General features: G+C 32.9%; 2 protein-coding genes across 4 annotated transcripts; one reads left to right on the top strand and one right to left on the bottom strand.

Moving 5' to 3' along the window:
• Positions 1–753: 753 nt before the first annotated feature.
• Positions 754–18,995, top strand: LOC127738236 (ADP-ribosyl cyclase/cyclic ADP-ribose hydrolase-like). Of its 3 annotated transcripts, XM_052249413.1 has the most exons (8): positions 754–1,532; positions 8,531–8,660; positions 9,024–9,111; positions 12,065–12,213; positions 12,895–12,968; positions 15,065–15,157; positions 17,526–17,612; positions 18,514–18,995. In XM_052249413.1, the coding sequence occupies exons 1-8, from the start codon at positions 1,366–1,368 to the stop codon at positions 18,650–18,652; spliced, it is 927 nt and encodes a 308-aa protein (XP_052105373.1). In that variant the 5' UTR covers positions 754–1,365; the 3' UTR covers positions 18,653–18,995. The 3 variants fall into 3 exon arrangements, with proteins under 3 accessions (XP_052105373.1, XP_052105374.1, XP_052105375.1); XM_052249414.1 differs by lacking the exon at positions 15,065–15,157; XM_052249415.1 differs by lacking the exon at positions 8,531–8,660 and having other exon boundaries at positions 1,449–1,532.
• Positions 18,996–19,300: 305 nt separating this feature from the next.
• Positions 19,301–25,639, bottom strand: LOC127738237 (uncharacterized). Its single transcript, XM_052249416.1, has 5 exons — positions 25,499–25,639; positions 24,109–24,252; positions 22,882–23,024; positions 22,001–22,133; positions 19,301–19,738 (listed from the first exon to the last, which is right to left on the bottom strand). Exons 1-5 carry the CDS (start codon positions 25,524–25,526, stop codon positions 19,620–19,622), a joined length of 567 nt encoding a protein of 188 aa, XP_052105376.1. The 5' UTR covers positions 25,527–25,639; the 3' UTR covers positions 19,301–19,619.
• Positions 25,640–27,232: the final 1,593 nt, after the last annotated feature.

The raw sequence follows: 27,232 nt of genomic DNA, 5'->3' as shown, positions 1-27,232 counted from the left end.
CCCTTTTTATCCTGGGTTGGCACCCCCTTTTAAAAATGGTTGGATCCGCCCCTGGGTGCCATCATTAGTCTTCAACAATCCAAACATTAATATTTATTTTATGATTAAAACTTAGTCCAAATGAAAACTATATGTTTTGAATGTATAATTCAAATAAAAGTTCTTTACATATATGTTCTTTAAGACATTGCCATATGGGATTAAAATTGTAGCTTCAAGCAAAGGAGTATTTAAATGATTTTTTTTTATTCGAAATAGATGCTGTATATTTTTTTCGCTCTTGGAATTTCCTGAAATATGTTTTTTTTAATATGTCATGAAACAACTTGTAGTGAACACTATTCGTAATCTCTTATGTTCATGCTATTAAAAAAACAATTTCTATTGTTATGAATAACAATGGACAATGTTTTCGGGATGTATAGAAGCAGGGGTTTCCAGAAACCCCGCTCGTCACACACTGTGGTCAAAATCCATTATTATTCGTAACCATAGATCGATTCAATTTACATTTGTTTCAGAAATAGAAACTATGAAGTATAACAATAGAACTGGGGTGTAATTAAAGAAGAAGATGTAAATAGACAATAATAGTGCATTGACTTGACATATCAACGATATAAGGATGAGGCTTAGAAACGGGGAAATGCGAGGCTCTGCCGAGCTTTTTCCCCGGTTCGGGCCGAATCCTTATATCGTTGATATGTCAAGTCAATGCACTATTATTGTCTTTATACTGAAATATAAAAAAAAAACATTTTCAATTGTTGTTTAATGTGTTAATGTTATTATTTGATTTAGATATTGGGAAACTTCCCCCTTTTATAAAAAGGCCTCATATCAAGCAGGCGGAGAAATATACAACACAATGAAATGTACATTACCTGTTAAAACCTGCAATCGATGGTGAACGAATTTGTTTGAGAATGAACTAAAATATCAACAATAAGCAAAAAACATAATGATTTATAGTTTGCAAACCAAAACTATTAACAAGTGAAATATGATTTTTTTTAGCAAAAGAAATAAGTTTGAGTCGTTGTATTCTTTGGAAACAAGAACAGGTTGAATAGGTCGTATGAATAATTAATTATAATTTTGGCAATTTTTATTTAAATATTCATGAGGAAAAGTTATATCAGGTCAGTGACTGTATATGACATAGAAATATACGGTCAACGCATTTTGACTGCTCAAATAGAACGAGTGCAGTATAATTGTTATTATTATGTCAAGATAGTTAATATAAGCCGATATACCTACAATCAAATACCAAAGTTGTGAAGATTATAATCTGTGTGGGTCACACAACTAATTTTATCTTAAGCTAAGTATTACGGATGTATTTTTACATCCTTAAGTTTAATGGCTGTCGTTTTCAAGTCAATTGTATTAGAAGCAATTTTTGTTGTTTCTTCATTTGCCTGTGTTGAACGTTCTTCTCGCAGAGAAACTGCAGAATGGCGAGAGCTTTTTCTTGGAAAATGCTTATTATATAAACAAGACTATGGGCCAAAGATATTGTGTAACAGGTAAGTTTTGTATTAATTTTACTTCATATGATAAAAAGGACATGTTTGAGGTAATATGTTTAACCGCACAAGCCAAACAGTTAATGAACATGCCTAATTAGACCAGTGCTTTTGATCAATCCAAAGACGTTAAAATGGTATTTGTTGTTTCTCCGTCAACAAAGTGGCATTAAGACGTGAGATCTGCTCAGAACAATTTGTCTTGGTAATGGGATATATATTCCGTATGACTGTCCCCTAATGAGCTAATGACTACTCTCCAACGGTATAGATTAGAATATTATTCATGAATCAAAATCTTTTTTATCTCGTATTGCTGTTCATTTTGTCTATAAAAAGTTTCTCTGTATATACTAAGGGTTTTAATCAGAGTGTAAACAATAAGTAAAAGTCCTCATGTCAAGGTCTATTAGATTGATTGATTGATTGTTGGTTGCTTAACGTCCAGTGGCAAATATTTCATGCATATTCAGGACGAGAACAAATTAACAATAAATACAATAGGTAGGTTCTGTAATAGGGGCGTCCGGGATTAAGGTCGGAGGAATTTAGACTGCCACGGGAAATGAGGATATATTGGATAGGGACAGAAATTTAGCCTTGCAACAGGTCACCTAAAGACCCCTCAAAGAGTTGTTGCAAGGGTTCTTAACGTGCAAAGAGCGTGGTACTCTCTTTATACGAGGCATCGGATTTAAGGGCATACGATACAGTTACAGGGGAGTAATGACGTTGCTAACGTAAATTAAGAAATAATTCATGGGGGCTTAAATATATCGTGGTTTTACCACGGGTTGGCCCTTTATGACAAATATTTTACCCTGAGCGATAGCGAGGGGTAAAATATCGGCATAAAGGGACAACCCGTGGTAAAATCACGATATATTCAAGCCCCCATGAATTATTTCGATTCTATTAGGACAAATACGGCAATTGTTTTGGATCGAAGCGCTATAGATGAAGGCATTATTTGCCGTTCCCATAAATAAACGCACTAGTAAATTGACGTAAAAGACCGGAGCAAACTGAATAAATGACATGCTTAAACTATTTACAATAACATATTTAGAAAGGTAAGGGATGAATCTAAATTATAATTGTACTTATATGTCTTATATGTATACAAAAAAATGGCTTATATAACACATTTTTGCATCGTTTGTTTACGTTTCCTTCTTGTGATGATTTTCGGTTTCACAAGCGTGTATTTTCCCGTAAAATGCTTATATTCTTACGTCATCGTTCTATGACGTCGGGTAGCTCATTCATAAAAAAACATATGACGCGGGAGTACGATTAGAACAGCTCAAACAATATATTCATATTTTACCACGGGTGTGTACTCAAAGCGTTTGAAGAACGTCATGTTAGAATTGTTATTTTCGCGACGTCAAACTGTGACTTATCGGGAAAAGATGCAGTTTTCGACTGATTTTTATCATTCAAACTGATTTAACTTGAAAACGAGTTCATGGACCCTTCTTTTTTAAAATGACATTTGGTTTGATTACGTATGAAAATTATGTGTACTAATTTTCATGAAAAAGTCAATAGTGCAATTATTTTAAATTTGATAAATATACAGCAAAAAAATGACGTTTTTTTCTACATTCATGAACATTTGATAAATATGAGTTATTTGTAAAAATAAAATGTACAAATTTATAGAACATTTATATAAAACAGAAATTACAAATAATTTAACAAAAAACAGCTTGTGTTTATCTTTTAAAACGAAAAAGTTATGTATATCTGTCAAAAGGAAAAATACGTCCACAAACTGAATTTTGAGGAAATATCTGAAACTTCAACCTCAATTTACTCAAAAAGTAGCACATGATGGTATATCTTTTATTGCATATTTGATTTAATCAGGTAAAAAATAGCCTATATGCAAATTTTCATCAAAATTTCATTACGGGATCAAAACTGTATCGTATGCCCTTAACGTCCCCATTCTGACCGGACGTGGCTGCAAATTGGTACATCCCGCACAGCCAAACGGACGCCCCACTTTAGCAAGGGTTTTACTGCCGGTCGGAGGAAGACCAATGGTGACTATACTTCTATTCCCTAGTCACCCTTGGGGGGAAGGTCTATTGGATGACGACTGAAAATATCTGCTATTTTGAATTACTTGTAGATCTCGTCTTTCTGGTAATTTGAGTCGAAAATATTTTTCTATTTCTACTATCCATTTTTTTTTAATCAAAATGCGAAATTTGGTAATAAATCATAATTAAAAGGCTATAACACCTTTAAGAGGGCATTAGCTACGAGATATATAAATATGTTTTTTTTTGTTTTTTTTTTCCATCAGTAATGAAAGTGAAATAGTGAAATGATAAATCTCTTTTAGCAGCCAGTTTGATTCAATTTTGTCAAAATAAGCTAAGAAACATGGCTGATGAATTATTCACTTCACTTAGCTGGACATGGGTAACGTACAATGTATGTATTCAGCTATTAAAAGGAAAAGAATGTCAACATTGAAAGTGAAACACGGATGAACCATTTGGTTGACTGATTCGATCCACACAAAATCATTCTTATACAGGTAAAAACGATGATTAACATACTTTTTAACCTACAATATGACATCAAACAGACTAAGAAAAATCCAATTGCACGTGATCACTCTCTGTTTATATTTATGTTTATATCGGGTTATATGACCGTCGGCAGTCTTCGGAGTTAATTATATGGCATCTAGACAAAAAGACACACGAAATGTTGATACATATTATCGAGTCCATGCATTATTAATTGTTTTATTTTAGATTTTTTGTAATTTGGATATACGTCGTTTTAGTATGTTATATATCAAATATGAGAATTTGAGTATAATCGGTGAACATGAATTTGACAGCTAATGCCCCTTTAAGGAGTCGTCTGATCATTTCGGCTATGTTGAGATATTCATAGATCTTGCATTGCTCTTCACTTTTGCTTTAAAACAAATTTTTTCTCTATCTACAATAGTTTTCAAGATAACAGGTAAAACAAAATAAATAGTAAAAATTGTCATTTAAGGACAATAACTTCTATAAAAAGACGACTGACGATTTTGCCATGCTGATTTATTCTTAGATGTTGTCTTGCTGATGATTTGTGCTTCAAAACGTTATTCTCTATTTATCATAGTTTTAAATATACAAGTCAAAAATAGATTTTAAAAAAATATTATAACAATTGTCATTTTTTAGGGCAATAAATCCTGTAAGAAGTCGTCTGTCAATTTTGGTCAAAATAGACAACAGTTATATATATTTTTATATGTACAAGTCTAAATTGAAAAAACGTTCAAACCTATGATTGCGTTGGATAAAAACCGCAATTCTTATACTTGTGCATGCAAAACAAATTTCTTGTTAGAGGGGTCTAAATACAGCACAAACAACATTTTCCAAAAGACCAAAAAAGTGAAAAAGTATATTTTAACAAAACGCATTTGACAAACAGGTCGAACAACAAATGATCTTAAACCCTGCTGTCGCCATTGGCGATTGCCAAATAAACGGATCACCGATGTAATAAATGGATCTTAATTATAAATTTAATACCAAACAGAAAACAATAAACTTGCGGAAAAGATGGTATACCGCAAACAAAAGGTGCAAACGTTTTTGTACACCATATCCGGATTTCGACAAATAATGTCTCTTCAGTGATGTAAGGAATCGAAACGGTATTTGGAAAGCCCAACAATTTACCTCAATTTAGGATAGACTGTTGAATTTTGAGGAGTCAAAAAATGATGAACGGATCATATAAACCCTAAGGCAAATATAATACAAGCCCAAACGAAAAAATATAAACAAGTCTAAATTGAAAACAACGTTCAAACCTATAATTGCGTTGGATAAAAACCGCAATTTTTATACGTGTGCATGCAAAACAAATTTCTTGTTAGAGGGGTCTAAATACAGCACAAACAACATTTTCCAAAAGACCAAAAAAGTGAAAAAGTATATTTTAACAAAACGCATTTGACTAACAAGTCGAACAACAAATGTTCTTTTATTTTTATATGTATATATATATTTATTTAGAACCTAACCCTTTACAACGGGGGCTTTTGCGGACAGAGTATCCACACATGCGTCTAACAGCATATGCAATGAATATATACAGACAACATTTTTTACTTAAACTGTCCATATTTTTACTAATATATGGATCAACCTTATAAAAATAATCACCAATCAGTATTTGTATTTTATCGTAGGACGCTAACCCTGTGAAACAGAGGCCCGGGAAAGTAGAACTTTAATATTCATTTATATCAGTTACTATAAAGTATTCATTTTGTATAGAAGAAAATTCAGACCACTCAAGCAGGACTTAAAGTCCAGCAAGTTCGACAGATAGGGCTTCCTTCCTTGCGCAAAATCAAATTTAGAGAAAACATCTAGACTGCTTTTATTATTTATTACTTGATATTCCCTTCTACGAACAAACCTTCCAAGAAACTTCCTAGCAAAACAAGACACCCTTTGTCTATCAAAAAAATCTTTTATTGGCTCCAATCCCAAGTCTAGGAAAAGAACAGATTTTGGGATATTCATCTTAGTATTAAAAATCAGTTTAGCCGTTTTATATTGTTATGTTTCAAGTATTTGGTGACTCAAAGTGGACGACGGTAGCCATACGACACATCCGTGTGCTAAAGACGGTCGGATAACCGAGTTCCAGAGAACATCCCCAAAAGATATGCGATTAAAAGATCCGTGCTAATTAAGTACTGTAAATTTACAGTAGCTTAGTCATATAATTCAGTTTGCGCTCGAAAATATCTTTTAAGAAATGATTGATATAATTAGTAAAAGTCAAAGAGCGGGTAAAATAAACTCCTAGATATTTATATTCATTAGTCTCGTCCAAATGCTCATTTCCTAGGTGCCATTTCTTAGTTTTATCTTAGCGCTTACCTTCTATCATAATTGGATTTCTTTGGGTAAAACTTTAAATTTCACTTTGATGCAAATTTGGCTGTTCTATTTAGCAGACACTGCAGTTCCTTCTCGGACTACATCATCAGCAAACATTAAACAGTTCAAAATTTGTGAGGAGAGCTGAACGCCCAAATAACTGGCTTCAAGCATACCTACGAGGTCATTCATTAGAACAGAACAAAAGTGTCGGAGACAAAACTCTGCCTTGATTCAGGCCTTTATTCTTGGCTGAAGAAACCTGTTTCACTAGAAACAAAACAATACTTTATTTTATACATTGCTATACAGTTATTTGAGCAATTTCCAGAACTTAGATAGAAATAAGAAGATGTGGAATGAGTGCCAATGAGACAACTCTCCATCCAAGTCACAATGTGTAATCAGTAAACAATTATAGTTCAAAGTACGGCCTTTAATACGGAGCATTGGCTCACACCGAACAGCAAGCTATAAAGGGTCCCAAAATGACTAGTGTAAAACAATTCAAACAGGAAAACCAACGGTCTCATCTATATAAAAAAAAACGAGAAACGAGAAACACTTATGAACCACATCAACAAACGACAACCACTGAACAGGCTCCTGACTTAGGACATGGGCATACAAATGCAGCGGGTTTAAACGTTTTAACAGGCGCCAACCTTCACCCTAACCTGAAACAGTAGTGTAACATTACAACATAAAAAGACACACTATAAAATATTAATTGAAATGGCTATACAGTCTTGCCTTAAATACCGTTTCTCCACAATAGATAGAAAAGACCATCTCCCAGACTCTATCAAAAGCCTTGGACAGGTCTAGGAAAGCGAGAAACGTTTTATGTTGTTAGCCTTACAAATAGAACAAATACATTGTAGTGTAAAAATATGGTCATCGGTTCTTCTGTTTTTTCTAAAAGCTCCCTGGACCTCGTCTAAAATATTATTTTCTTTCAAGTAGGACATTACAGATTCTTCCATTTTTTTAATATACTTTATACAGATTAGAAGTAAGCGTGATACCTTTATAATTATCAATATAAAAAGCAGATCCTGATTTATGTATGGGGTTGATGATGCCTTTTTGCCAATCATCAGGTACAGTTTCGAGGTCAGATATTATCGTGAAAAATCAACTAGCACATCTCCGCCAAACTTTAAGAATTCATTAGGAATCTCATCGATGCCACTAGCTTAACACGTCTTAAGGTTCTTTAAAAGTAGATCAAGTTGTGGTCTACCTATATTTACTGAAATATTCGAATCGGGAGAAACTTCGTCGTTGTCAATACTCGAGAGAAATTCATTAACAATTTGAATATGTTGCCCTATTCAGATTTTCTCTATCTATAACGGTTTTCAAAATAATAGACAATAATGAATTTACCCATATGCTCTATTTTCATCCTTGGCAGCCATGTTGGTCATCCGGCGAGATCACCGGCCACAATTTAAAAACAGATACCCCAAGGATGATTTTGGTCTATTAGTTTCAGAGCAGATTTTTTTTAGGGTTAACGGACCATGACAACGATGATCGACGCCAAGTGATCGCAAATGCGGCCAGGTGGTCATATGGGCCAGGTAAGCTATTATCCAGACCCAACATGTCAATTATTCAATGATTGTAGTAATTTTTTTTTAATTTTAAACAGGACGACGGATAGAAAGTTTTATCCTGTTTCTACATGGATGCGTATTTATAATACATCCCACAACTCTAAACGGACGACCGTTCAGCACGGGACGTATTTAAAGAAGTTCATGAGACAATATATAATATCTATACCCACTTTAACCATTCTAATCATCACCATATTATTCTACATATGTATTGCTGGTAAAAAATATATTAAGTTTAAATGGAATATTTTTCTTCCGAAAAAAATAAAAGTAAAATAACAGAAATACCGAACTCCAAAGAAAATTCAAATCGGAAATTCTCTCATCAAATGGCAAAATCAAAAGCTCAAACACATCAAACAAATGGAAAACAACTGTCATATTCCTGACTTGGTACAGGCATTTCGAAAAGACAATGATTCCATGTGTTTCTTTACAGCTCTATAGACTGTAGTGATTTGTGGTCAAAGGTAAAACTGGCAGCAGCATATCAACCAAAATGTAATTTCTCCATAAGTGCTTATGAAGACTTCGTTACAGCGAGTCAGCATTTTGTACCAGAAAACAAGGTAACATGGTGGTAATGTTTAATAAAATGATAACCCTCAGTTAATAAATTGACAAGGCTCGCATGCAACTCTGACTCTAGACAATGTTAAAGCTTGTCAAAAAACGTACTAGTCTAATTTCATTACTAAGGAATATTTTGAAAAACCCTTCAAGTACTAATTTTTCGGTATCATGTTTTGTGGACTATCTTTGTCTTGTATTTTTTTTTTTTTTTTTTGAGATTGCGTGATCTGTTTTTCGCATTTTGATTTTTGTCATTGTATTTTGTCATTTACTTTCTTAAAACAGCATATCAAACGAAAATAGTCTATTAATAGAATATTTAAATGATTAATCTAAATTTTAAGTTTTTCTCGTTGCAGTTTCTTTTTTGGGAAGGAGTATATCCTTTTGTCATGTGGTACAGTAACAGCGGAAACAAATATTACACAATATCAGATACGTTAACAGGTAAAAAAAGTGTTAACTGGTAACCTCAAAAGTGTTAAGAGGCAACCAACACATTTTTGTTTAAAAAATCCTTTCTTATTTTGGTGAATTTGGAGAAAATTATTTAACATGTAAAGCTTTCCTGTGACCATTGTTTTATTAATTCCAACTTTAAATATCACATTGATGATAGATTAATCGTTATATTTTATAGGCAACTTGGAATTGTCCTGAAATTAAATGTAAAAGTCAATGTCCTAAGTGGTGTCGATACCATAATAGAAAAAATTCTGAAATTCGACTTTTCTTTCTAAAATGAGACCTTCTGTAAATATGTACTCATTTCATTGCTTGTTACTGAAAAAATCCAAATTGAAACACTTATTAGCAATTTACAAATGACTGTCTTGTATTTCGCTCAATAAAATTGGTGCTTGATCAAAACAGTAATTATCTCAGACATCCTTTTAATGCATCTGCTAATTTTCAATGAAGTTGTACTTAAAAGAGTGCAAAAATACAAAGGGACAATGAAAAATCATAAGTCGAAAACAAACTTAAAGAAACATGAAAAAACGACGTAAAAAAAACAACAGTCAATTTAACACTATCTTCAAACTGAAAGATTGAGCAAAACTCCCAACGAAAAAAAAAGTTGGACTCAAGTGCTCCGGAAAGGTAAGCAGTAAAGTTCGTGCTCCACTAGTGCCACCTGTCGTGTTGCGGTGTCAGACCACCAATTAAAAATCCCTATCTGTTCAACCAAATTTTGCAATTTTCACAGCTTTCTAAATATTTTACCTTAAGTTTAAGTGAATTGTACAGGTATCATCTTCCTACATGCCAATTTTCAACATACCTTTAAAATCTTATAAGAAAGAAGAGACCTCCCGAATTGAGGTACCACTTAAAACAACCCCTGGTTTTCTGGAAATCTTAAATTAGTATACTTTGGTGCGCATTAATTCTCTTTCACCAAACGTTTCATTTCTGCAAATTTGTTAGTAAGTTTAAGTAAATAATGACATCATATGCACTATTTTTTGTCCGAGTAGGCCTACTTTTACATACGTTCTAAATTGGAGGGAGTAATTGGTGGTCTGACACCTAAAGAGCAAAAAAAGTTGATCAAAAATCTTTTGTTTTGCTTTATTCTTAATCCTTGGTCATTTTATAGTTTAAAAAAATCCTATCTGAGCATAATGCGACTTAAATTACAATATTCACAGCTCAATTCAAACTGACTAATGTATGACTTTAATAGAAAATTTCATTTTAGACTACAGGAACATAAACTTTCAATATCAAGATCAGGTTTGGTTGATTTTTTCTTGTTTGTCCTACTGCTTTAAAGACTTTCCACTATTTTTACAATGAGTTTAGTAAAAAATCCAAGGTTTCGAAGAGTCAAGAAATAATTACCCCCCTTTTTCACCAGGTTCCAGTAATAAGACTATTATTAATTGATCAAAAGTGCAGTTATGGTCATTAAACTGTTTTTATTTACTATCAGTCAATAAAATTTAAGGTAGAAAACTTTCATTTGAGACAATAAATGGGATTGTGGAGAGTTTATGCACTGTTTACATTAGGCTATATTATCTGTCAATTACATGGTATGACGCAATGATATAAGGGGTAAAATTCAAATAAATTCATTAAACCTTCATGACGACAAGTTTTTTTTAGTGTTTTTGAGTGGTAAACAACCTATGTTTTAATGTTTAATACCACAGAAACAACTTACTGTGAATTCATAACAATTTAGGATATTTTTTTATATGAAAGCATATTGTCAGGTTGGGAAAAGCTAAAAATAGCACAAATTCAGGTTTAAGGCTCGAAATTTGCAATATGTGACCTTTTGCCAAAAAAAAATTGAAATGTGGCTACTATCATTCCAAATGATCAGTTAAGACAAAAAAAGCAATTGTTATCTGATTTTGGAATTTCACCGCTTTTCGCTTTAAAGGTGTCAGACCACCAATTAAAAATCCCAATCTGTTCAACCAAATTTTGCAATTTTCACAGCTTTCTAAATATTTTACCTTAAGTTTAACTTCATAGAAACCGGGTATATCCTGAATCGTACAGATACCACCTTTCTACATGCCAATTTTCAACATACCTTTAAAATCTTATAAGAAAGAAGAGACCTCCTAAACTGAGGTACCACTAAAAATAACCCCTGGTTTTCTGGAAATCTGATGACATCAAATGCACTATGTTTTGTCCGAGTAGGCCTACTTTTACATACGTTCTGAATTGGAGGGAGTAATTGGTGGTATGACACCTCAAGTGCTCCGGAAAGGAAAGCAGTAAAGTTCCCGCTCCAATAGTGCCACCTGTCGTGTTGCTCAAGTGCTCCGGAAAGGAAAGCAGTAAAGCTCCCGCTCCACTAGTGACATCTGTCGTGTTGCTCAAGTGCTCCGGAAAGGAAAGCAGTAAAGTTCCCGCTCCACTAGTGCCACCTGTCGTGTTGCTCAAGTGCTCCGAAAAGGAAAGCAGTAAAGTTCCCGCTCCACTAGTGCCACCTGTCGTGTTGCTCAAGTGCTCCGGAAAGGAAAGCAGTAAAGTTCCAGCTCCACTAGTGCCACCCGTCGTGTTGCTCAAGTGCTCCGGAAAGATAAGCAGTAAAGTTCCCGCTCCATTAGGGCTACCTGTCGTGTTGCACAAGACCAGTTAACATTGGATGAGTATAATAAAGAACTATGTTTTGGATCAAATAAAAGAAAGATTTGGGAGAATCGCATAAACAGAAGTTTTTCTAACGTGCATGCATGTAAATATTGTAAAACGTATTCGCTAGATACATGATGGACATTTTTTGTTTATTCGATGTATTTGACACCTAATACACTCGTTGGTAGTGATCTTTTACGATATCTACAAACCGAAAGCTAATGTTCATATTCAAAATGTGCGGTAATGGTCTTAATTATTTTTAGAAAATTGTTGTTTTGTTCAATTTTAGGTTATTTATTTGATAACATAGAATGGTGTGGAAACTCATCAGAACATGATGGAATAGAAAAGTATCCGAGCACTTGTCCAGGGTATGAATTAGGTCCAGATTGCCAGAAGTCTGCACAGTCTGTATTTTGGGAAACAGCATCTTTATTTGTATGTATTTCTAATCATAATCTTATCTGCACCAAACCTGCTATAAATGATATACGAAAATCTTTAAAATACTTATCAGGGACAAAACAAGACAAAAAGAGGCAATTCCAGACTTTGAATGTTTTTTCTGTGAGATCTCAGAAAACTGAAGCTAGCAAGAATGTACATATACTATAGAAAAGATCTTATACGATACCGGTAATTGAATTTTCATTCCAATCACCAGAAATCTAAGACACTCCTACCATTGCAGGATCGAATTTTTTAAGAATAAGAAAATAACATTTCTATTGGCATTCTGTAAATATACTTGTAAGTATCACATGCATGAAGCACATGTTTTAATCATATAAGATATAGACTTGAATTTTTCTCTAAGGTTTTCTATTGGTAGTATGTACATACAAGTGAATATAAAGGTAATATATTTATCCTTATATGGTACTGTGAACAAATCGACTTCTATTTATTTTAAAATCTGCTCATTGTGTGTTTACACACTTAAACACTTGAGCATGTATTAATAATTGTTGAAATTTTAAATCCAATCAAAAATAAGGACTTGCTTTTACTTTTTCAATAAAATAAAACTAAGGTTTTATACTATAAATACTCATCACATTCTTTTTTCACAAATCGTGTTCTAATTTATATTTTAAAATATTTAAAAACTCTTTGCAGTATGCAAGACATGCCTATGGAGATGTCCACGTAATGTTGAATGCAAGCATATCTCCAGCATTTCCAACAGACTCGTAAGTGTCGACTAAATCGACAATGGATAGTTTCCAATAGACTCTTACCGTTATCTAGATGATATTTTTTCGCTAAATAATTAAGAATTCTCTATACATACTGCCGAAATTTACTCAAAGGAACTTACCTTAAATATCTCAAATATTAACAGCAATAAGTGTCCCTTCCTAGATTTAGACATTTCAGTTTTACACAAGAAACTCTACACAAAACTTTGCGACAAAAGGGATGAGTTTTCTTTCCCTATTGTTAATTTTCCTTTTTTGGATGGGATGATGATGTTCCTTTTGCACCGTCTAATTGTGTTTATATATCCCAACTCGTTCGCTATGTCCGTGTCTGTAGTGACGTTTCGGATTCCAATGAGCGTAATCTATGTATTACTGGTAGATTATTAAATCAGGGATTTCGTTATCAGAAATTACTTGAAACCTTTACTAAATTATTCCATGGATACAAAGATTTGTTTTGCAAGTTTGGTCTGTACCTGTGAAAAACTTATTTCAGACGGAAAAGCACATCCTACATTTTACGGTGATATTGTTTACCGAGCCCGGAAATATATGAACGATCCGGGTAAACTTGTCAATTCTTTAAATAAACTTATACTGAAAGGTTACCTATTCAACACTGTAATTATTTCTTTGAATATTGTTTTATTGGTATAAATATTGACTATGTTATCAGTAAACTAAAACTATACTAAATAGTATTGTTATACACATACACACTTTCACGGTACTACAATCTGTCAATACCTATATTTTGGCATAGCACAGGGTCATGTTTTTCTCTGACTGTTAATCACGTCTTTACACTAAATCCATAGGATGTTGGATGTGTACTGATTGATATATTAGTCTTAGATACATAATTTATTTTATTAGTTGTTATTGGCTTTGAACTAGCTGTCAGTAACTGCGAGTACTCTCAGATCTGTACTTTGTGTCGTTTTTGTTGTTAGGAATGTATATATACCTTGCCACATCCGGTCTGTGTTTTGTTAGATGTTTTTCTGCTTTGTATAGATCTGATGAGTTAAGCCATTTTCAACTGGTTTTTATAGTTGGTTAGGGAAGGGTTGGGCGCTCACAAACACATTTAACCCCGCTACATTCTTTATGTGCATGTCCAAAGTCAGGAGCATGTAGTTAGTGGTTGTCGTTGGTTCATGTTTGTCATACTTGTTTTGTTATGAATTAGACCGTTAGTTTTTTCAATTGAATTGTTTCATATTGTTCATGTCGGGGCCTTTTATAGCCAACTATACGGTATGGGTTTTTCTCATTGTTGAAGACCGCGTACGGTTGCCTATAATTGCTAATACCCACTTCATTTGATTTTGGGTGGATAGTTGTCTCATTGCCAGTCATATCACATCTCTTTTTTTCATATCGTATATGTCGACTAGATTGACAATGGGATATTTCCAATAGACTCTTGAGTGTCGAATAGATTGCCAATGGTTAATTTCCAACAGACTCGGTAAGTGTCGACCAGATCGACAATGGGTAATTTCCAACAGACTTGTAATTGTCGGTTAGATTGGATAAAAGTGTACGGCTGAAATATTACATCTCGTGTTAAAATATATCTTTCAAGAAATCCACCTGTAACGAATAGGAAAAGGGAAAAGCATGTGCTCGCCAAAACTTTATAAACCAAAACACAATCTAATTAAAATTAAATCTCCGCACTTGCTCCTCGTTGTTTATATGTCGCGCGAGTCCCACGCGCGACATATAAACAACGAGGAGCAAGTGCGGAGATTTAATTATAATTAGATTGACCAAAACAAGTCATTGACAATAAGACGACCTACCTACTGTTCTCCTATCGCATAAAAACGAAAACAGATTAAATGAATGCATAAAAAGTACCTTCTGACTACTACATTGACATTTACCTCACTTCTCGTCATTCATATGATAAATATAAACCACCACACTCTAGCCAAAAACTAAACGTAAGCATGTTGCTCATATACAATTTTACCAAAACTAACTATTTACTACTGCGGTTCCTATCTTTCTCCTCTATAAAAAAATATATCCATACCTCTCTTTCTCTAACAGCCTTTGTTTTGTTTACTTAGATACTTTGGAAATTATGAACTTCCAAATATAAATGGTACAAAAGTAAAGAAAGCAACAATACTAATGGTTCATCATTTGGATGACCCTGTACTGTAAGTAAATACTATATCAAACAGCAAGGCATTTCACAATAATTAACTGTATCAGTTTTGAAGTCGTTGAAACAAACTTTTGACAAAAACAGAAGAGTATGTGTTGGATGATCTGAAATGTTGGTTGGTACATACGTTTTTTGGTAGTGTTTTGCAGCAAATTTTCAAGAACAATTATAGGGTATGGATTGATACCAGAAACATCAGTTAGACCTGACATTACACACATTTTCAAACATTTAAGTTTTATTTTATTTTGACATATCAGCCAGTATTGATCGCTTTCCCGGAAACGTTAATTTAAGAAGTGAAATATAAAATTAAGAATGGAAATGGGGAATGTGTCAAAGAGACAACCCGACCAAAGAGCAGAAAACAGCCGAAGGCCACCAATGGGTCTTCAATACAGCGAGAAAATACCGCACCCGTAGGCGGGCTTCAGCTGGTCCCTAAACAAAAATGTGTAAGTCTCTGTTTTACCTCAAACAGTGGCGATGTTCTATTTTAAGCGTAGGATTCTACGAAACTACACATGTCCGTCAATGAGAATTCTGAATATACTTCATTGCATTAATTTGTTGTGATATCATCATCGGAAAGAGAATTGTCCATTTAAAATATAATACGAATAAGCATATCATATTATTTCAAAATGTGACATAACTGCAGAATGTGTGGTCAACATCATTTTAATTCAGATTGTATGCCAGTTTTGTAAATTATCATTTTTATAGAACATGAGTTACAAGTCAAGTGTGCTTTTTCTATCTTTATTTATTTACAAGCAACTACGTATACATTATAAACATAGTGGAAAAGATTTCAAAAGACATATTGAGAATGTAATTTGAAATTATTGTGGCCTCGACCTCGCCATAGAAGCTCTCTTGGTTATTATTAGCTCACCTGGCCCGAAGGGCCAAGTGAGCTTTTCTCATCACTTGGCGTCCGTCGTCCGTCGTCGTCGTCGTCGTCGTCGTCGTCGGTGTCGTCGTCGTCGTCGTCCGTCGTCGTTAGCTTTTTACAAAAATCTTCTCCTCTGAAACCACTAGGCCAAATCTAACCAAACTTGGCCACAATCATCATTAGGGTATCTAGTTTAAAAAATGTGTCCGATGACCCCGCCAACCAACCAAGATGGCCGCCATGGCTAAAAATAGAACATACGGGTAAAATGTAGATTGTGGCTTATATCTCTGAAACCAAAGCATTTAGAGTAAATCTGACATGAGGTAAAACTGATTATCAGGTCAAGATCTATCTGCCTTGAAATTTTCAAACAAATCTGACAATCTGTTGTTGGGTTGCTGCCCCTGAATTGGTAATTTTAAGGAAATTTTGCAGTTTTTGGTTATTATCTTGAATATTATTATAGATAGAGATAAACTGTAAACAGCAATAATGTTCAGCAAAGTAAGATCTACAAATAAGTTGTCATGACCAAAATTGTCAGTCGACCCCTTTAGGAGTTATTGCCCTTAATAATCAATTTTAAACAATTTTTTTAATTTTTTGTAATCTTTTACAAAAACCTTCTTCTCTGAAACTACTGAGACTAATTTAACCATACTTGGCCATAATCATTATTAGGGTATCTAGTTTAAAAAATTTGTCCGATGACCCCGCCTTCTAACCATCATGGCCGACTTGGTTAAAAATAGAACATAGGGGTAAAATGCAGTTTTTGGTATATATCTCTGAAACTAAAGCATTTAGAGCAAATCTGACAGGTGGCAAAAATGTTCATCAGATTTAGATTTATCTGCCCTGAAATTTTCAGACGAATCCGACAACCCGTTGTTGGGTTGCTGCCCCTGAGTTAGTAATTTTACAAAAAATTTGCAGTTTTTTGTTATTATCTTAGATATCATTATAATATCTAATGTCTAATACTATTAATTATGATTTTAACCTTATTTTACATGATTTCCAAAACATCAGTAAATACAGGTGAGCGACACAGGCTCTTGAGAGCCTCTAGTTTAACTTGTTAAAACAATTTGAAAAAAAATCTGTGTTTGATTTTTATGTGCTGTTAGATATTTTTTTTAATTTGTACATGGTTCTTTATGTAGATCGGTTTAAACATTTTTTTTTTTAAATCTCGATAAAGATTCCAAAAGTATAATTCTAGTGCGTTGCAAATCAGATCGAAGTAACTATCGACATGCATTAAACACCAGATCTAGAGCTCAAAAGTGTGTACTGAATATGTATCAGTGTCAACACTATCCTAGTGTATAGCTCCGGTGATCATTCTGATGTCGCAAGTAAGGAAACAACTATTCAAACTATAAATGACAACAAGTCGAAACAACGGTATATTCTTACAGTAGTGAGTAATACATTGTTCTTGATAATTTTTCAGAGAAACATGTTCAAGTGAATCAATTAAGAATCTGCAGGGGCGTTTTACAGAGAAAGGAATATCCCCATCTTGCATAGATAATCCGAGGTAAGAAAGATTTATAGCTAAATAACTTTTGAGTTGAAAAAGATGATTAAAAATTACGATTAAGCCTTTAACTACATATTCAGCACACCAGAAGAGCCAAAACTTTTACAAAAATATTCTCATCTGGAACTACTGGGCCAATTTGAACCCAACTTAGCTACTTGCATCCGTTGGATATTAAGTTTAAAATGATTCTGCGTCCGAACTAAAAAAAATATATACAAACCGCTATTGATGTTCTGAATTTCAAGATTACGTGTTTATTTTTTTTTTTGTTTTTTCATTTTTTTCATTTTTGGCTATTTTATTAAAACCATTGTAGATAGAGAGAAACTTTTTTGTCTTCATAATCAGCTAGACAAGATCTACAAATAAGTCAGCTGGGTCGAAATAGTTAAATCCGTGTAGAAGTTGTTGATCTTTAAAGTCAATGTGTACCCTTTAATTATTTTTTAGCGCAAACAAAAGTAGAAAAAAGAAAATATAAACTGCAAAATTAGCAAAATAAGATATCCAAATAAGTCTAATAGGCCGAAATCGTCTGTCGAGTCCTCGTAGTAATTATTGCCTTCAATGACAATGTTTATAAAAATAAGGAGATGTGGTTTGATTGCCAATGAGACAACTATCCACCAAAGTTAAAATGAAGTTACCCATTTTTGAGTTTTTTGCATTTATTTTGTTATTATAAACACTATAGTATAGAATAACTTTACATAACAAAACATATCAGAGATATAAGATCTACAAATACTCCAATATGGGTGAATTTATAGGTCTGACGCTTATAGGAGTTATTGCCCTTTAGTGATCTATTTACGTTTTTAGCAATTATATTTAGAATTAACTTAAATTGAGTTGAGTGTCATATTCGTAATGAAGATATTTTCACTTTTTTCAGAGATGTTCAGATGTTGATGTGTTCAGAGAATTCATCTAATTCTAACTGCAGGATTACATCTGGTGCAAATAGGTCGATGATGACACCTTATTTTATTTTTCAAATACTTTGTTTTATATTATTGAACATTTTCGTGTAACATTTGAGACATTAATTGTGGATTATATGGATTTTTGTTAACTTAAGGTTTACACACAGTAGAAACATCATTTAAACGATCAGGGAAGTTTAAGTTTACATGTGGGAAATAAATACTGATTTAAAATAAAATTCACCTATTGTTTATTCTGATAAAAACGAAAGTTTTCTTGCATTTTGCGAGACGTCATGACCAGAACATGCAGTATAATACACTCGTTTCGTCTACATAAGACTCAGCAATGGCGCTCTATCTAAAACAACTAAAAAGCCAAATCAATAAAAATACAAAAGGTTGAGAGAACTGAAAACCGAAAATTTAAAATCTAGCTAAAGACCAAACATGATATGCATGGAGGTAAAAAAAAAACCCGAGTGTTTCGAATAATATCATCATTTCATTAACAGTAAATGGCCAAATTAATTATATTTCTGGACTGGTGAAACCCCCGGTGATGCATGTAAGTAAGCTAGCAAGTATTTTTGATGTCAAGGAACATTAAATGGATGGTGTCACATACTTTAGTAAGATTCGACATAAAAATAACGTTGTTTCTGCTATATATTGTCAGAATTGCTGCTTGCTTGCCGCTCTGAAGATTTCTTCTTACCAGGTGAAAGAAATTCAAAACATATTTTAGATTATGCATCATTTAGAATATAATTTATTATGAAGTACCCCTTTACAACGGGGGCATGCGCCAGCGGGGTACTGACACCTGCTGCATCAAAAACATAGTATATACAAACAGCATCATATAATTGCAGTAAAACATATGACTAGATAGTTACAAATATTCAAAAGTCTAAAAATTATAATAACGCTTAAAAAGCATAATCACATTTGTTTTATCTTAAATTACATTTCAACAACCTCATGTGTTTAGCATAGTGGTATCATTGAAGTTCATACATGTATATATATATATATATATATATATATATATATATATTATATGAAATCTACATTAGTTTCTGACACAACGAATTATTTCAAAATTACGATCATCTTCAGTCATACAATGTTTGTCTAATCTATTATAAGACTTGAGACATACTCTTTCACCATCCCAAGTTAACAATCTACCTAAATGAAAAATGATATTTCTCGTTCAAAAATTAGTATAAATATCTGACAGTTATGGTGTCTTTATTATTAAGATAACTTCTCTTTTGTGCACTACTTTAAATTTGATTTTTCGATCTGTATGGTACTCGAAATTGTTTTGCAGTGAAATATAATTTCCTACACAGTTATCTCATAAATATCTTAATGTGCCCTATAGTTGTCTCTGCATTTGAAAATTAGATAATTAGACAAATTATGTGAGTTTTTGTTAAGTTTTTGCTTATTGTATTCTATAATTTGTTCATATTACCCTGTATCTGTGTTCGTCAATTATACACACATGTATATAAAGCCTTTTCTACATATAGCAAAAATTTTCTATTATACTTTTATCAGCTAGCAGCCGTCTGAATTGGGGTTTTTATTCTATGTGAAAGGCTTTACTGTGAATTTTTAGAGCCTTTTTTATGTCTTGCTTTTAGTTTATAATATTTTTACACTTAATCCTTTGGAAGCGTACTGATCGATATTTTAGTTTGGGAAAACATATATATGTAGTTTATTTATAAGTTGAAATTGGCTTTTAACATGCTTCATTTTGGATTCTTTTGGATATTTGTCTCATAGGCAGTCATACCTGATCTATTATTTCATACAGTACATGTATATGGCCTGTTGCACGGCGAAAAGTCTACTTTTAATCAACAATTTCTCATTTTTAGAGGCGATTAAAATTCTAACCCTTCATTGCGGTCAATCCACCTTCCAGAACCTACCAATTTGATTGATTGTTAATTTGTTTTCGTTCTAAATATGCATGAATATTTGGCAATAGACGTAAAGTAAACCCGGCCTGTGGTTTCTGTCTTACATGACCTTTTACCAGGAAAGCCTACGAAAGTGTCTTTTTATGAAATTCTTACTTATATTTTTCGTGAAACACTTAAATATATACTATCCTTTTAAACAAGAATATTTCTGATAGAAATGAGTTTGCCTCCACACGGTCGGCCTACAACCAGGGTTTTCTTTTGATTGTCGACTACTAAATCTGACGGTATGATTCAGAAATTATAAACAACTCTACTGTTATATCGGTGACTATACTTAACAGCAGATTTAATACAATGACATAAGCATAATACCCGTTTTCGATGGGCTAACATTAAGTCATAAACCTGTCGAGATGACATGTTAACCATATGGCTGTGGGTTATAGTAACAAATTAGAGCAGCTGCAGCTTGAGGCAGCCAGAATTGTAACAGGTCTTCCTATTTTTACTAGTAGTAGAATTATTTATGATGAGATTGGTTGGGAAACTCTAGCTGAACGAAGAGAAAGGAGGAAGTTACAATTATTTTATAATATTCAACATAATAATGCACCAGCCTATCTTTGCAATTTAATTCCACCAACAATCCAAAGTACAGCTGTTTACCCCTTACGTAATGGGAATGATATAATATACCCTTTTTGTAGACTTTCATTGACCCAAGAATCCTTCATACCTTCAACTATACGACTGTGGAATAACCTTAATGTGCTGACCCGCAACATTGACTCTTTAGGTAAATTCAAAACTGAATTAAAAAATCTTAAACTGAATTCAAAAGCCCAAGTACCCAAACATTATAAATTTGGCAATCGTAAACTCAACATCATTTTGACTCAACTTAGATGCTCAGCCTCGTTTTTGAATTATGATCTTAACAGAGTTAATATAATTTCAGATCCGTCTTGTAGCTGTGGTGCTAAGCGTGAAGATTCATTTCACTTCTTTTTTGAATGTCCTAATTATACGAATATAAGAATCAAACTATCTAATAATCTGAACTGGTTACCAGAGAACTCTCTATTAAATTTGAACATCTTAACCTCCGGTGATTCGTCATTAACTAATGATGAAAATGAAAGAATTTTAAAGAATGTATATGAGTTTATTAAAGAGTCAAAGAGGTTTCTAATTGTGTAATACAGCACACTAAAGTGCATATACATGTATATTGTGTACAACCATTCACATCATCACACATCATCTTTTACATATCCAATATATACAGTGTATTATTTGCATGCATGCTTTTTAAAAAATTCTATTGTTATAAATTGTTCATGGGAGAAGACTTCATAAGTTTGATTAACTTGTGTCTCATCCCTTTTGCATATTTAAGCAAATAAAATATGTTTAAACTAACCATCGGCTGTCTTGGAACACGATTTTCGTGTACATGATTAATTCAATTAATCAAAAGAAAATGATTGAAAAGAATGTGTCGTACCTGGATACGCTGCCGATTCAAATACTGATTTCCCTGTGGCCGTTTTGGTGTAGATGAAATATCTTGGGTCTGTCAAATTTACTTTTTCTGTGTTGAAAATTATATTCGTTACATGTTCAGAAATAGGCGTCGCCTGAAATAATACAAACAAAGTAATGTTGTATTCAAAAGCTTTGAAAAAAATAAAATTTTGATATATTGCTTAGAAATTTAGCAGGCAGCAGTAATTAACGGATGTTCCAATCTTATAAATCCATTAAGGAGAAGGAAAAAAAACAAGGTATAAAACAAAAACTGATGGATTGCATGCACTCCAAAAATAGCATCAGCGGTATGCAAATCCACACTCGGTCAAAAGGACACAATCTGTAGGTTGACAGATCAGACGACCATACTGGTATCTAAATATCTATGACCGCGAAAAAATGTTAAGAAACAGATACAGGGTTCTGTAAATCAATAGTCTAGTTGCCAACTACCGATTTGATTCTGTTATTACACACTTTTAACACAGGTTGTTTCTCTTTGCCAGTTGTAGACTGGTTTTATACCGGTCAAAGTGGACTGCTGTCTTTACAAAGCATGGTACATGTAAGTATATATATATATAAAGTGATACAATGGGGTGCTGATATCAAAAGTTGTTAGCTTTAAAAAAGCTTAAAGGGAATGAAAAGATTTGTTTTTATATAACACATATGACGCGCAAATGGATGGTATGTCCGCTAGCTCTTCATTGTCGATGAAAATGTTTGTCCGTTCTAAGAGAAGCAACTAAATAAATAGATCTCTAATTACAGGGTAAATTACAGAATTGGCAAAATGTTTTTATTTTTTATTCTAAAGTTATATTTGAGAATAACAGAAGATACAAAACCTACCGACAACGTCACTCTATCTTTGTCCTTTGCAGTTAAAAATCTGTTCCTGTCTGAATAAGAGCATATGGCACAGAAATAGACAGTTCGTACTTTTCTGTATTTCATTAAGATTCGACAACAGAACATATAACATTTAAAAGTACCTGAAATAAAAAAATGCATTACATGGTTGGCAAATCATCAGGCATCAAGAAATAATTGGTAAAATCATTTATACGTACATGAATATCAAGACTACCAGCAGATAACCTAAGAACATGCGATATAAAAGTTGCAGTGTATGTTTTGCATGCTTGCGATCCAATATTTCTCAAATGTTAAGATAGCTTATAAAAATTGATGTTACGAACATGCATAAACGTTTTCCGTATCACTTATCAATCCATATATAGACTGGCTTGGCTTATACGTTAATATAAACAAAGACGATGTGGTGTGATTGCAAATGAGACAACTATCCACCAGAGTCCAAATGACGCGGATGCTTGCAACTATAAGTCATCGTATGGCCTTTAACAATGAGGAAAAACCATACTATAATGTCAACTAAAAAGTCATCGACATGACAAAATGTAAAACAATGCAACCGAGAAAATCATCGATCAGGTTTATAACAAAACAATGAACGAAACACAAATACAAGTATAGCAGAAAGCAAGTATCTTGAGTCTTTGAACGAACCAAGCTTCAGGTTTATTATTTATGCTAGCAATGAAGTAAAGAAGATGAGCATCTCACTTTGGAGCATACACGCCATACATACAATAATTTTCATTGTAATTGACACTACGATTACCGGAGATATATTCTTGGAAAAAAAATTATACCATATTTTTATGCAATTCAAAATTTGCAACCATTTCAAATATCTAATGATTCAACAATTAGGGCAACTACCATTTAACTAGAAATAAATAGGGCGCTGAAAGGATTTAAGACTATGAACCTACAAGAAGAAGACCAGACATAAAGATATAAAACCATAAATTAAAATGTTCTATGTGAATGATTAATAAATTTTTTTAATAAGATTTTTGAGCGACATATGTAACTAGAATTAAGAACTCTGTACTTGTATGGTGTTGCTATAACTTATTTCTCAGTTCCGTCAAAAATTCAAATGCCATACATAAAGGGAATGTAGACAAGTCGATGTTTTATATCGACAACCGTCTAGCGGGCTAACTACAAATCTGCAAAACTTGTCTAATCACACGGTCAACTTACTTGTATTTGAAGTAGCTATGCAATCTCTGTTGTTCAACGAAGCTATAAACAGTCTGCTGAGATTATCTACTTTCAAAAATTGGTTTGTGAAACCTCCATGACGAACATGACAGGTAAAAGAACCTTTGAATTTTATGTCTTTTACTATAATAAAATAAGAATAAAATGAAATTTATGTTTATAGTAAGTAAGACAGCAACCAAATCATACACAGAAACAAATACAGAAACAAACAAAATACATCACATTTTCAGTTTTGAGAAGATAATTTTATGCAGACTGTTTCATAATACTGATATGTACTGTCGCAATGTAATTTCTAAATTGTTAAGTCAATATCAAACCGCGGACAGCGAGTGATATATCAAATATTTTATTACATACATATGTGATGTACCAAATTTTGTGTTGGTAATCCTTAGATGGTAATATTGTCACCGTCATAAAAATTACCCCCTTTAACATGTTTATCACAGCCATATTTTGTAAAACTATTTACACAATAAAATAGATGTTCAAAAAACTCATTATACTACTAGTGTATAAAACACAAATCAATGCTACATGTGGCACCTCAATTCTAAGATAAAGATAGTAAAGTATGAGATTGCGCGACACTCTTCATTGGTCCGATTTCTTTTTAACACTTCATACAATTGTAAATTCAGCATTTAATGTGTGCATCCTATGATACTGCAAAATTAATGTTTGCACTTCATACACATGATATGATACTTATAGGTTTCATAACGAGTGAGAATTTGATATCGCTTGATATCAACTCGAGTATTTTAATTTCATTATGATAATAAACGAGCCTCCGGCGAGTTTATTATTACTATTTAAATTAAATAACGAGAGTTGATATCAATCGATATCCAATTCTCACAAGTTGTTAAACCTATTTCTCTTATGGTCAACAATCTCGTTGTGTTAAATTAAAAATTCCGCGAATAGTTGATCTAGTCTCTTGCACATTCAAGTATGACGTCATATGATGTCCTGCTCCGGTGTCAAACTTTAATGACCTAACGAATAGTCAATGGAAAACTCAATCAAATTAATGCAAATTTTCGTATCACTTTTTTGTATCACACTCCGTGCTGTGTGAATTATCTCTCCATGCAAGAAATAGATAACAAGCCACAACCATAAGAGAACACAATTCATTAAAAAAATGAAATGCAACTTTTTATTATTGTGCTGTACATTTTGTTCATTTTATGGATCGGCGTTACTGTAATAGTTTCGCATTATTAATAATTCATCACCACATTTAATTTAAGAATTTATATCGTGTCTGTATGTTCACATAAAATTATTTGTCAGATTACCAGAGTATTAAAAGGCTATTTAAAACTGAGAACAGACCTAAAAATTGAGAACAGACCTTCTCTTTTACAGTAACGCCGATCCATAAAATGAACAAAAAAGTGTGTTTACTGATGGCGAAAAAGTATCCCAAAAACAAGACATCCTTCAGTATAAAAATAAGGAGACGTGATACGATTGCCTTTTATGCATAACAAACACAGTCCAAATAACGTGGATGTAATACTATTTAGTTTTTGTTTTAGGTGCTTCTATATTGTATAGTATGCATAAAAACCTATTCTTCGGTTCCGGTTTTGCATTTCATTCATTTGTACAACAAAAGTACACGGTCATCACAAATATTCAAACGGAATTTTACTATTACTTCCTTAATTTCTTTGTTTGTTATCTGTATCAACCACTCCGCTTTACCTACGATTACGCCGTTGATAAGTCGATAAGTCTTGTTACTCGTACGCCTCTCTGCAACTTGGTATTTAGTTTATGAGAATGAAAGATCAGTTCAGTTCAGATGGTAATTTTGACATCTTAATTAATATTACCTATTCATAAATATTTATTACATAACTTCAATAACTTCCTTTCAATTCATAGGTATGCCTTATATTTGTATGTTATATTCACCATTAATGTAATAGTTTTTTTAAACATTGACTTAGCCCCTTAGTTGAACAAATTGCTAATGTAACCTTATTAAAAAAATCCAATCGATCCGAGTATCGACATGCATACGTGAATAAGAATAACTTTTGCATGGACTTTTATTACTTGGTTCGAAAGATAAATAACACATATAAATCAATGAAACCTCCAAGTCATGTTCCATGCTTTTTAACCTCTAATATTTTAGTGTCCATTTATATAAGGTATTCACCCACACCTTATACTATTTTGGCAGAGTGGCTCAGGTGAGGTAGAGGATGAGATACACGGAAAGAATCATATTACGATTCTGAAGCACCGCCCCCTGGTGTCTACACCAGTTAAGCAATCATATAAAAGGTCCTTATGTATCTATTTATGTATTACTGCTTACTTACTTTGCTGGTTTAGACACGGGGATATTCATATTCATACGATTCTTAAGCACCTGGTGTATCCTCCAGTTAAGCAATCAATTTACCAAAATATGCGTCCCCCCTTGGGTTGCACTGCCGCAAACATCCTCAGAGAACTCTTCTGATATTGTTTTTGTTATTACCACACCGTTATTATATTACATTGTATTCTTGTACTTTATTGTTTGTATACCAGTAACTGAATTATGAGTGTATACTAGTAACTGAATTATGAGTGTATCTTTGTCATTGCCTCCTGAGGGACCTTACTTGAAATAAACACGCACTGTATTGTATTGTATAATTGCATATCGTATATAATCCATGATAATGTGATATCAATAATGCGAAAATATGAAATGCAGCTTTTTAATTTTTTGTCTTTTATCTTTCGTATAAATGATAACATCCCATACATTTCTGAATCGACAATATATCATGTATATTTTCACAAAGAATGGTTTATACTTGTCCTTCTTACTGTTTTGATTCGAGTGCTAGTGAATAGTCTTATATAAAGTGTGTCAGGTGTAACAAATTATAAGCCTGGTATCTTTGGTGACTTTATACATTTTTGTTCTGTGGCCTATGGTGGAAAGTTGTCTCATGGCAATCTGTATTTTGAAATAAACATATAAACATCCAAGCAATCACATCATTTTTTTATACTACAAGAAAGGTGAATTAGTGCACAAAAAACTATCTTAAAAAGGCAGGGCCAAGTTATCCTG

This window comes from Mytilus californianus, unplaced genomic scaffold, assembly GCF_021869535.1.
Source record: "Mytilus californianus isolate M0D057914Y unplaced genomic scaffold, xbMytCali1.0.p SCAF_4, whole genome shotgun sequence".
Classification (NCBI taxonomy): Eukaryota; Metazoa; Mollusca; class Bivalvia; order Mytilida; family Mytilidae; genus Mytilus; species Mytilus californianus.
Note: the sequence above shows the minus strand (reverse complement) of the source record. Positions and strands in the feature narration are given on the sequence as shown.

Bases quoted from the DNA above. Each gene is read 5' to 3' on its own strand.
- LOC127738237 (XM_052249416.1), bottom strand. From the start codon at position 25,526: ATGGATCGGCGTTACTGTAAAAGAGAAG. The intron at 24,253-25,498 runs GTCTGTTCTCAA...ATTTTATTATAG, and splicing joins GCGTTACTGTAAAAGAGAAG to TAAAAGACATAAAATTCAAA. The intron at 19,739-22,000 runs GTACGACACATT...TTTTTCATTTAG, and splicing joins TGAATCGGCAGCGTATCCAG to GTAGATTGTTAACTTGGGAT.
- LOC127738236 (XM_052249413.1), top strand. From the start codon at position 1,366: ATGGCTGTCGTTTTCAAGTCAATTGTATTAGAAGCAATTTTTGTTGTT. The intron at 12,214-12,894 runs GTATGTATTTCT...AACTCTTTGCAG, and splicing joins GGGAAACAGCATCTTTATTT to TATGCAAGACATGCCTATGG. The intron at 15,158-17,525 runs GTAAGTAAATAC...ATAATTTTTCAG, and splicing joins CATTTGGATGACCCTGTACT to AGAAACATGTTCAAGTGAAT.